Source organism: Carassius gibelio, chromosome B24 (genome assembly GCF_023724105.1).
Source record: "Carassius gibelio isolate Cgi1373 ecotype wild population from Czech Republic chromosome B24, carGib1.2-hapl.c, whole genome shotgun sequence".
NCBI classification, from domain to species: Eukaryota; Metazoa; Chordata; class Actinopteri; order Cypriniformes; family Cyprinidae; genus Carassius; species Carassius gibelio.
The window spans coordinates 10,808,068-10,820,964 of NC_068419.1; the positions used below are offsets into that span (position 1 = coordinate 10,808,068).

Consider the following 12,897-nt stretch of genomic DNA (forward strand, 5'->3'; position numbering starts at 1 on the left):
ACAGCAAATATTTTACATATTATAAAAGTATTTACTGTTACTTTTGATCATTTGAATGCAAAAAAACCAAACACTTTATTTGTTTTCTAACTGCTTGTTTAAAAAAAAGCTTTCTCTCTTACACTAGCTTTCTCTACTATTTTTCTATTCTGTTTTTTTCCTGTTATTTATTATATCATTAACAAACAAAAAAATGGCTACATGTACTGTGTTAGGCTATGCATATTATTACACACTTGCATATTATGACTCTTTTTGTTGATTTTGATTGCTTCCCTTGTTCACATTTGTGAGTCACTTTGGGAAAAAAAAGTCTGCTAAATGACTAAATGTAATATAAATGTTAATGTAAAAAAACTAAATCTTATTGACACCAAGTATAAAGTGTAGATTGTGTAGAGTATAGTGTGTTTATTTTTTATTTATTCAAATCCAAAGCCTTTGGAACATGACATCGTATCATGTTGCTCATATATGTTCTGGGGTCTGAAATATTTTCACATACTAAAAATCTAGTGTAATCTCCACATGAAAGCAAAATGGCTTATAATTTGAAAAGATAGTGGCCTACATGTCCACATACTTGGGAGTCCCTACGTTTGACTGACACATAACGCTTTCGTTGCGCTATTCAAAAGTTTGCAAAACCCCGATGAATGGTCAGATGTTAGCATGTGGGGTCAGATATCAGGTAAAGAAAACCTCCATCCTCAGAGTAACGACAGGTGGCAGGCGGTCACATTGGCACGACGGGGACTGTGCAGTGTAGGAATGTAGGCCAGGCAGACCTCACCACTGCACACAGGGGAGTAACAGGCAAAAATAACCCTCCTCCTCTTCTCCTTGTGTTTCCACAGCCCGCCATTCTCCCAGAACAACCGGGACAACAATTACCTGAACCTCAATTATGAATACAAAGGTGAGATTGACATGAGCAAGTGAATATGGATTTGTGTTAGAGCTGTGGGCTTGTTTTAAAGGTCTCGGCTCCATTATACAGCTGGTTCTCTATGACAGAAGCATAGAGAGCTGTTGGCTGTGGTCACTCTGTGTTGCCAGTGGGGTGTCACGTCAAAACAAGACCGTACATTTGCAGTCGTGTTGAATGTGGCTGTGATTGTACCTCTGTTTCCAAACACAGTGAGCTGCTTTGATGTTTACTGCCTAGATAGGCAGCTGTCTTCTAAGGGAGCATCCTAACAGAAATGGAGCCTCATTAGTGACTAATTTGGTGCCCTGCACAGGACCTTGTTTTGGAAGTGCATGGGAGATTTGAGTCAAAATTGGTATAGTATATAGTATAATATATTAGTGTACTATTATAAATACCTTTAATTGAACACAAAATATTAGAATAATAATATAGAAAATAGTATATTTAAATGCTATTATATATACATAATTATAAAATATTTTACTTCATTCCATTTTAAAATTCCATTCTAAAAAAAATTCCATTTATTTTGCTTCAATGACATTTAGGTATTTAAACTAAAAATAAGACAAACATATTAAGAAATTGATTTAAAAAAATATTATTATCTCTTTTGAATATTTTGTTTAGCATTAATTAAGCAAAATTTTATAATAGAAACATATATGTACATGCACACTACTGGTCAAAAGTTTGGAATAATATATTTTTTGATGTTTCCAAAAAATTATTTTTCATTTATGCTGCATTTATTTGATCAAGAATACAGTGAAAATAGTAATATTGTGAAATGTTATAACAATTTAAAATGTTTGTTTTCATTACATTTATCTTGGTTTAATGATACTTAGATATTTATACTTCAAAATAAGAAAAATATTAAGAAAATGTTTTCGTTTTTTTTTCAATCTGAAAAGTCTGTCTTTGTAGGCAGCTCACTGAGTTATAAACCTGTATTGATGGGGAGTGAATGAGATTTTCTCTCTCCTTTTTCCCTTTCATTCCTTTTCTTCTGCTGTGCTGAGAGATTGAAAGTTACTGGAGTGGTTAAACAAGGAGATTTTCTCTCCTGTCCTTCCCTGGTTAGTATTCTCTGTCTCTCCTTTGCTCTGTCACTCTCACTCTCTCCAGCTCTCATGCTCATGCCCAGCTCTCCCTCTGTTGTTTTTCCTCTTGAGCGGCGATCAAATAGAGCAGGCCTGCCTGATAATGAGATAGTAATCTTCCCCAACAGAGGGAGGCCAGTCACACACACATGCACAAAAACACTTTTCACAGAAACTTTCCCTTTTACGCACAAACCATTTATATCTCTGTCTGTTATGGAATAAAAAGAGCTCTATGATATTGACAACGTGCGTGTCTTTCCATTAAAGGCTGAGCACACTCATACATGCATTCAGATCCCCAAAACTGAGGATTTGTCCATAGAGAGCAGGACGCTTTTTTTTTTCCTCTTGTCTTGTGAGTAGATTTTTCCACTCTGCACTCTGCTTCTAAACAGAGCAAATCACTGGGTCTCCCTGGGAGACGGGCTGCAAACAACACATGGGGAGGCAGTCGACTCGCTCAACAGCTGCTTTCAATTGCATGCAGCGTCAGAACGCAGCACTCGTGTTTTTAGCAAGCAGCCCTGCGAACTAGTTTACGCACAGCCACTTACTCTGTCCTCCTCATTCTTTCCCGTCCTTCACTTTCTTTCTTACATTCTAATCTTTTTTCAGTCGCTTTATTTAGAGGACAAATGGGTGACTCACAATGCCTTCATATATATATTATATTGGAGGAACATTGCTTTTTTGGCATTATTTTCATGGCAGTTAATAACGTGTCTATTATTATTATTAACATGTGTATATATATATATGTATGTTTGTGTGTGTGTGTGTGTAAATATGAGTGTGTGTGTGTGTGTATATAAATATTTATATATATATAGGATAGTGATATGCTAAGAATTGCATTTATATATATATGTGTGTGTGTGTGTGTGTGTGTGCTAGTAATCTATTATATTGCAAAAAAACTCTTTCTTATAACTGAAATTATATATTGGAATGAAATCTATAAAATATACATGGGAAATTTCCTTTTTTTTCTCTTTGTGAGATTTATCCAAATGTATTATTTTATGTAATTAATTAAGATTTTGGTTTACATTAATGCAAATAACATTTATTAATTTATTTGGGGGTGGGGGTGGGGGGGGGGTTTGCATTAGAATAGACTGCTAATAATTGCTTATATATATATATATATATATATATATATATATATATATATATATATAGAACATTGGATAGATTCAGCCACATTGAACCTTTTCACATAAGCTGGACATGTCCTTAACTTCAGTATCATAGCCGTCTTTTCTGTAGTGCAGTAGACAGCTCAGGTGTTTGTAATGGGAGTGTTCTAGTTTTGTCGCTTTGAATGAATGAAGTAAAGAGCTTCTCACTACAGCAGGCCCTGCTTATCTGATTTCATGAGGTTTCCCTCAGTTTATTCAAGTGACTGCACGCACACGAGTCACGTATCTTAATATCAAATACTCTAATCAGTTTCATTATCAATATTTGCTGTTTTCTGTGAATGGAGATGAAATGCTTGTTGTACACCACTGGTCATGTCAAGCGTGCATCTGACCGGTTTGTATGTAACTGCTCCACCTGCAGGGCGTCACGGGAAACACGGGACCTTCCCACGCCAGTTCCACATGTCCAGCCGCAGTAAAGACTACGGTGACGGTAAGCTTTCCTTTACCAGAACAACTGTGCTATTTACAACTGTAAAAACAGTGACTGTGTCTATGTCATTAATTATTTTAAAATTATTTCTGAACAATTTTTTTATTTTGTTTTTGACTTAACTGAGAGCTTAAATGTAAAGCAAGTTTAATGGCCAAAGTTCATGATGCTGCAAAGTGTTATAATCTATAGTTATTATTGCTTTGTATATTATTTTCAAATAAATAATTACATCTAAAAATAAATAAATAGTATAATGTATAATTGATAATGTTATATATATAGTCATGGTTAATTCTGACAATTTCTAAAAATGCAATGATAGTTAGTAGTTTCTGTCTGAGTTTGATTAATTTATTCTAAACAAATGGTATCACTTATGTTATGTTTCTCTATTATAATTACACCATTATTTGTAAACAAAGTAACGATGCAAGTCTGCATGAAAAAGGGTGTTAAGAGCAAAAACTTCAGTCTGGTATTTGGAGCCTCTCCTCAATTCCCAGAGCGCCTAATTAGTAAATTAATTCTTTGGTTAACATTTAGCGGATGCTTTCTTATCCAAAGCTAGTCACAATTCGCTAATTGCATGCAGCGTCCCTCTGGGCTGTGTTAGCGTGGAGGGCATTGCTCAGTGGCACAGAACAGGACTGTGTTCTTGCTGATTCTTCTACTTGGAATCAAACATGCATTTGCAGCCTACATCCATATATTGTCAGTCTGCCACAACCAAAATACAAAACCCATTTTCATCTAGGAGGCTAGTTGATGCTGTTACACAGGTGCTCATATTTTCAACAGTGATATTACAAATTCCTTACATTATGTGATGTGCTGGAGGCAGATAAAGATGTGCATACGGTCAACATGATTTGAGTTTCACCAGAACTCGAGAAATGTATTAAAGACCTTTTTTGTGTGTGTCTGTGTGTGTGTGTGTGTGTGTTATTTGTGTTTTCCCTGATGGGGCACACTGACTTTTGCAAAACACTGTAGTGGGATGAGCTTCCTGCCTTGTGGAAAGTTTGATGGAGGAAATGAGAAAGAAAGGAAAAGAAGAGCGTGAGAGAGAGAATTAGGGAATGGGAGGAAGAGGAATGTCAAGATGCTTGGACATGTTGATTTCATGAGCCTTAAAGCATGAAGAGATGATTCAGAACATATGAATTCTGCAAAGATTTAATTAGTTAATAGGAAATGTCATTTGTGCATTTGGTAGATGCTTTTACCAAAGCAAATGTGAGTGTTTTTAAGGTAACAATGTATCATGTGTGTTCCTTGAGAGTCAAACCTATGATCTTGATGTTGGTAGTGCTATTCTACATACTATATATATAAACTTAAAAAATTAAATGTGTACACATGTATATTAAAATTGGGAAACTTGGAAATATCAAGCACATTTTTATAATAATAAAAATTTTTTATATGTAACTTATTAATGCAACTTACTGTAGATATATCTTTTTAATACAACTTTTATACACTCAGTAATAGAATAAAAACGGGGAAGTCTCCAAAAAGATCTTGGAAGTTTATTGGTCAAAACTCTTTGTTGTATTTGTATTTTGTATCATGTGCGCCTAAAATGTGTTTGTATGCAGGTCGAAGGACCTTCCCTCGAAGCTTTATGCCTCAAGAGAACCTGTTTCAGCTGGTCCCGTCCAGCCGTACGCGCAGCTATAATGGAGAAAGCACCTTGCTGTACAGTGGAGATCCACACTCCATCAGCTGGACTGAGAAAAACAGCCAACGCAGCACTCCTAAATGTAAGAGCACATACAGTACATGCATACACATGAGGACACTTATGCCGACCACTAGAAAAGAAAGCATTATAAAGCACATTTACACACTTGCCTTCAGTCCAGAAGTGTCTGGTTGTTGTATAGCCATGAACAATTCGGTGCAGCTGCTTTCTAAGTGCCATCTGCTGTGGCTGAATCTGTAGCACCACAGCAAAAGAAACCATATTTAACCTGAGTTAACAATGTGAGTTGATGTGCATATCAAATGTAGCATGATTAAAAAAAGACTGTAACGCAAAATAGTGACAAAAAACGTATTTCTATTGAATTGTCCTTGCATGCTGCATGCAAAAAAAATAACATGATCAGTTAAATACACAAGCAAGTCATGAACTGTTGTCTTTAGAGAATCAGAAAGATATAGCTCGACCAGTGTAGTCTGAATCACAAGCAAATGACTCTTATGAGCCAGTTCATTTCATGACTAGGTCTAAAGGATTTCCTTTGAGTTAACTGTTTGTATCAGTCTAAAACACTGTCCTGTATAATTTACAGCAGTAGTGACAAGAAATCTGTTGAATTTAAGAATGTGAACGCAAAATGGACATTTTAACTGAAACGTAAAATGAATTAGAATTTAATCAAATCAGAGAATCTGTAACTAATCTCTTTCAGTGAGCTTTAATCATAGAGAAAGAAACTATAATTATATATACATTGTTAACATTCGATCTTGTTCATACTTCCCTCCTCTACTAGAGATGATAAATAAACCCAGCTCTGCGTGGTTTGTGCTGTGCTCTTGTGTGTTTGAGCCATACAGTCTGCAAACAGGTTCTTTAATCAGCTCCATTCCCTCCGAGGAATCCAGGACGGGCGCCTGAGTTTGACTTATGAACATGGATGCTCGTCTCTACTGTCTGCCTGCGGGTTCTTTCCCCCCAGTGCCTCCATAAACTATTCAGATAGCTTCATGTCAAATGTCCTTATAGGAACACTAAGCTGATTAAAATGATCGTAAATGCTGACGCAAAAGTGTCCATCATAGAATAAGTGGGAAATGAGATGCGTAAGAGATGCGTAAATCTTGACTGGTGACTGGTATTTCTCAGACTTGGGTGTAGTTTAACTGCATCCAGACTTGAAGTTCGTCTATCTATGATTAGATCCATACAGCATGTTTATAGGACAATAGCAGCAGACACAGATTGTATGATTATGTGTGTGTGTGTGGCTCATGATAGCAATCAGAGTCATAAAAAAGATTAGAGTGTTAGAAAAAGAAACACACCCTGAAGGATTTGCTTCAGTTCGATGTGGCCTTGATTTAAAGAAGTAATATTCAGGTGTTTAATATTTAGTCTTGAATATAAGTTATAATAACGTGCAGCGACTGCCAGTAGTTCACTCTCTGCCTCTCTGTTCATTGAAATCCTAGTTTATTGCCTGAGAGGGGAACAGTTGCATATAAATCTGAAAGTGTAAATCTGTGTAGTAATGCAGTTGCGGTTTGACTCGGAGTCGTCAGCGAGTCTGTGTGAGTGATTTGGTCTGGTTTAAGTTACAGTCTGCGGTTTGGTGGTGAGGTTAACTTTCTGGTTTGTTTCTTCTTACCCTCCTCAGCCCCAAGGGCTCCTGTAAATTGGCGTCAGGGGAAACTGCTCGGTCGGGGAGCGTTCGGAGAGGTCTACCTCTGCTACGATGTTGATACGGGACGCGAGCTGGCGGCCAAGCAGGTGCCCTTTGACCCTGAGAGTCAGGAGACCAGCAAGGTAAGTGTGAAGTGGACTCAGATGATGGCAGTATTTATTAGGGCTGGGTTTTGAAACCAATTTCACAATTCGATTCAAATCTCGTTCACAAGCTTTAAATTTGATTTGATTCTATATAGATTATATTGGGTACACATCAGGAGCAGTACTTTCTTTTAACTTACCATGTTTAGTCATGATTATTTGTTGCTGAAAGATTGAGAATGAGAGTAAATTAAAAACGAGGTATCGATATTTTTACCCAGCCCTTGTATTTATGCTCTGTAGAGATGTTGTGCTTACTCGTGTCTCGTCTGTCTCCACAGGAAGTGAATGCACTGGAGTGTGAGATCCAGCTCTTGAAGAATCTGCGTCACGACCGTATCGTGCAGTACTACGGCTGCTCGCGTGATCCAGTGCAGAGAAAGCTGGCCATCTTTGTGGAATTCATGCCCGGGGTGTGTATACAGTTATGTTTGTGTTTGCTCTGTGTTGATGCAGCTCATTGGAGGGATTTGGAGATATTTACTTTTAGAATGACTCGCAAACATTAGATTCAACCCCTCATTTTTTTTGTTATTTTCAGTATTTTTGTAATTTAATGTAGACTTCATGCATACTGTGGAATGAATAAGAAAACATTCTTTGGGTAAATTCACCATACTAGTACTTTTGCATGGACTATTTTAGTACAACAACATGCTTCTTATTCACTTTCCATTGATAATCTTTATTATCAATGAACAAGTTACTCTTTTATGAATCGGTTAATTTTAGCGAATCAAGACATTACATTTAGCGAATCATACAGCATTACCAGAGTAGCCTGGTTCATAAACAAAACTTGTTTGAAAGAGATGCTTTTGGTGAATCAAAACAAACCACATCCAGTGTACCCTGATTCAAGAACAAATTATATGTACCAGTTATTTTCGGTGAATCAAAAGATGAACCGTGTAGCCTGCCTGATTAATATACAAGTGACTCTTATAAACCAGTTGTTTTTTTCAGTAATTCAGAAAATACAGCAAGAAAAGTGTATGTTGATTCATGAAAAATTATTCTTATGAACCAGTTTTAATGTTTTAATGAGTCATACATAAAGCAAGACTGGTGTATCCAAATTCATAAATAAATGACAAGTAAATCAAAATATACAGCACAGATAGTTTATCCTGATTTACACACAAATGACTCTTGTGAAATGGTTCTTCTAAGAACATACAGTGTGACCATTTTACCCTGATTCTTGAGACAACTCTTATTTACATTTACATTTACATTTAGTCATTTACCAGATGCTTTTTCCAAAGCGACTTACAAATAAGGACAATGGAAGCAATCAAAATCAACAAAAGAGCAATGATATGCAAGTGCTATAACAAGTCTCACCTAGCTTAACACAGTGCACGTAGCAAGGGATTTTTAAATAATATAATAAATAAAAAGAAGAGAGATAGAATAGAAAAAGAATAAAGCAAGCTATTGTTAGAGGTCTTTTTGCTTTTGTTAATTGTATAATACATGAAAAGAAAACAGATAGAATACAAAAGATTAGAAAGCTTTTTTTTTTTTTTTGAAAACAAGCAGCAAATGAATAGAGTGCAAGTCTTAAAGGGACATGTTTTTTTTTTAAGAATAGAACTAGAAAAGAGAGGGGTAGAGTTAGAGGGTTTGCTGGAACCACAAGCAGTTTGTCTTGGAAAGGTTGAGATGAAGGTGATGGTTCTTCATCCAGCAAGAAATGTCTGTTAGAAAAGCTGAGATGCGAGCAGCTATCGCCGGATCATCAGGATGGAACCAGAGGTAGAGTTGAGTGTCATTAGCAAATGGTGGTATGAAAAGTCATGTTTCTGAATGACAGATCCTAATGATTCCATGTAGACAGAGAAGAGAAGTGGTCCAATAACTGAGCCCTGAGGCACTCCAGTAGTTAGATGTTGCAATTTGGACACCTCACCTTTCCAAGATACTTTGAAAGACATATCTGAGAGGTAAGACTCAAACCACTGGCGTGCGGTTCCTTAGAGGTCTAATGCCGATAGGGTTGACAGGAAGATCTGGTGGTTAACCATGTCAAAAGCAGTGGATAGATCTCATGAGATCTTCTATGAAACAATTCTTGTAATGAAAAGATGAGTTACTGGTTTGAATCCATTTGAACTACAAATGTTCATTTATATGTAAGCAAAATCGACCAATTAATCAGTTTCAAATCCAATTAAATTGAAATTGGAATCCAAATAAAACAACAGAATCAGAATCAAATTGAATCAGGAAATGTGTATTGATACCCTGTCTAACTTACTTGACAGAATCAGGTTTTAAAAAACATGGATAGCCTGTGTGAACAAACAACAACAACAACTGTTACTGGCCACAGTCTCAGTGTCTCTTTGTGTTTTAAGAAAATGACATGGTTAAACTTACAATGAATCTGCGCTTTCCAAATAATAAGCAAACCCTCTCCAAAATGTCTTTGGCTCGAACGTATCAACAGTGTTCTTTGTCAGCACAACCGCACGGCTTTACGAGTTCATTTTCTCTGCAAATGGGTGTCTTAACGAGCGTCAGACGTGGTCTGTCCCATCCGTCAGCTCCATTTTAATATGCACAGACTCGCGGTGTCTTAGTCACATATTGTCTGGTAAAGGGGAATGTTTCACCAAGGTCTCTGGCAAACAGATCCATCGCTGCTCAGAGCCAAAGCCACCAGCCTCTGCACAGCACTGCTGCGTCCTGATAAGAGCAGAGGTGAAGGGAACAGACAAAGAGAACCAGTTTGAATGAGTAGGATGTGGAATAGGGTTACGTGAGGTGAGAAATATATTGCATAATGAGGGATCAGAAGATCGCTAGAGCCTGTAGGAGAGTATTACAGTAGGATTACATATGCGGTACACATTGTTTCATTTTAAATAACTTGAAAAGGACATTGTGATACTTCATAATAAAAAATTAATACTTTGAAGGAGCTGTGCAAATGTATTATTGCTTGAAAGGCATTGTGGTTTCTGTTATTGTAGTTTGCGTCACAGGTGTTTCACGATGTTGTCCTTGAGGAGACATTGTTTCTTCGGCGAGGGGTGTAAACAGGAAAGCTGAGGAAATATGAACTTTGCTTGGGCCAGTGTTTCAAAGAAACAGTCACATGTGAGAAACATTTGGCACTATGATCTGTTTTTCCAGAAAGTAAAAAAATAAATAAATTACCATACACCATAAACTTCCAGCTCCACTTTTGTGAACACATCTGAGTGGGACTTCCTGACACACTGCTTTACGACAAATAATATATAATATAATATAATATAATATAATATAATATAATATAATATAATATAATATAATATAATATAATATAATATAATATAATGCTGTGAAAAAGTATATGCATTAGTGCTTTCAAATGATTAATTGTGATTAATTGCATCCAAATATACTAATAATATATATAATATATAAATAATATATACTATATATATATATGTGTGTGTGTGTGTGTGTGTATTTATCATGTATATATAAACACACACATGCATGTATATATTTCAGAAAAATATGTTATTTATATATTAAATATACTATAATATTTAATGATATGAATATAAATGTAGACATGTGAATATTTTCAAAATATATACTGTGTGTGTGTATTAATATATACATAATAAATATACAGAGAACACACACATATATAATGCAAACAAAAAAAATTATTTTGTATGCGATTAATCATTTGAAAGTTCTAATATCCATGCTTCCAGATGTCCTTATTTAATGTTATGTATTATTTTATAATTATTATATATGATATGGTATTAGTGTAATTAAATGTACTTGATGAACCAAGTCGAGACTCATATCTTTATTGTAATTTTACACAGTGAAAATGTAACTATTATTAAATTATTTTATTAAATGTTATATTTATATAATTGTTTACATATTATATTTTAGATTGTTAAATATTAAATATTTTATTATATAATTACAAGGAATAGAACATTGATAATTGTAAGAGTGAGCAATAAATGTTATTTGAATATATTTGGTATGTATTATTTGTATTTATTTATCTTTGTGAATGTTAGTATAAAAAATAGTTCTTAAAATAGTTAAATAGTTTATTGTTGTACAATTTAAAATATAAAAATATAAAGTTGTTTATTTTTTAGCTTAAGTCAATTAAATAGTATTAACAGATACAATTTTTGATTTGTGGAAATTAACACTAATTAAAATTTATTTTTAAGTATTTTTCATTTTTAATTCATGCTTACTTATGCAATTAGCCAATGTTAATAAATTGAACCTTAGTCGAAATAATAAATATAATTTTTTTTATTTAAATCATATTCTATATAATTTAATACATCTTTATATATTACAATATAAAATATGTAGACATTATATTTAGTTGTAGACAAAGCAATCACACACACGAGTAAAAACACCATAGTAATAGCACACTTCTTAAAAAGCAACAAATGAGAGTTCAGCAGTGAATTTTAATACTTTGTACTTTTTACATAATTAATGTTTGCATCCCTGCATACAGTATTACTGTAATGATAACATACAGTACAACATTTGCAACAACAACAAATAAAGAGGATATCATGAAGGGGGTCAAACCCCTTTCCCTTGCACTGTGTCTTTTTGTAAACAGGTTTGAATCCTGTTTTCATGTTTCCTATCAATGCATATCCCGACAGCTTGTTTTTGAAGTTTCCTAATAAAAATACATAGCCTCTACAGTTCTTTCTGCTTATGGAGAATAAAACACTTGCTTACACTTCATGTGCTGAAAATGGTATCTGGCTTCTTAGCTCTTGTCTGTCCAGTATGATTAATCTGTGTGTCCATGTGTGTCTAGGGCTCTATTAAAGACCAGCTGAAGGCGTACGGAGCACTGACTGAAAAAGTCACCCGCAAGTACACCCGACAGATCCTACAGGGAGTCCACTATTTGCACAGCAACATGATCGTACACAGAGACATCAAAGGTAAATCGCAGTAGTCATAAATCACCTCCAGCTAAGAACAGTGGGCTGTTGCTTTGTAATGTAAATCTGAAGGAGAGTGTCACCTCAAATACATTCCTTCTTATTAGGTGAAATAACATTTGTTTGGTTCAGATTTGTGTTACTTCCCTTAGGCATTGCCAAAAATAGCAAGGGGGAAAGGTTTTGCATTAACTTTAGGGATAAATTCTGACCAAAATGAACAGCCAGTAAATGATATTTACCTACCAGAAAATGTCAGCATTGCATCAATTAGACAAGGACATTCTTTATTCACTCAGTTTATTAAGAAAGGCAGATGTGGGCCCAAAAACTGGACACTTATAAATGTTCTATATGAATGTCATTGCATTACATGAATCAATCAACAATAGCAAATCAGGTGACATTTATTTTCAAGAAACATGGTGCAATCACTTTAAGCAGAACATTCCACGAAAATAAGTTTTAAGATATGCAAAAAATTAAAAAAAGATATAATTTTCAAAAATATCATTTAAAAATAGTGTTAACATGTAATATATATATTTTAAAAAATCAATTTACAGTAAAAACTGTGTTTACTGCTTGAATATTTTACAACGTATGACTGCATATTTCATTAAGTGATATAATGGTTATATTCCAAGCTACCAACATCTGCTTTTTACCTTAAATGACAGTTCATACCAATCATAATATTATAAATAA

General features: G+C 34.7%; 1 protein-coding gene across 1 annotated transcript in view; it reads left to right on the forward strand.

Moving 5' to 3' along the window:
* map3k22 (mitogen-activated protein kinase kinase kinase 22) overlaps positions 1-12,897 on the forward strand; it is a 56,236-nt gene that overhangs the window by 39,327 nt on the left and 4,012 nt on the right. Inside the window, exons 11-16 of the mRNA XM_052595897.1 lie at positions 858-919; positions 3,610-3,681; positions 5,286-5,450; positions 7,053-7,201; positions 7,507-7,638; positions 12,060-12,189. Coding sequence (XP_052451857.1) covers positions 858-919; positions 3,610-3,681; positions 5,286-5,450; positions 7,053-7,201; positions 7,507-7,638; positions 12,060-12,189 — 710 coding nt within the window. The remainder of the gene's footprint in view (positions 1-857; positions 920-3,609; positions 3,682-5,285; positions 5,451-7,052; positions 7,202-7,506; positions 7,639-12,059; positions 12,190-12,897) is intronic.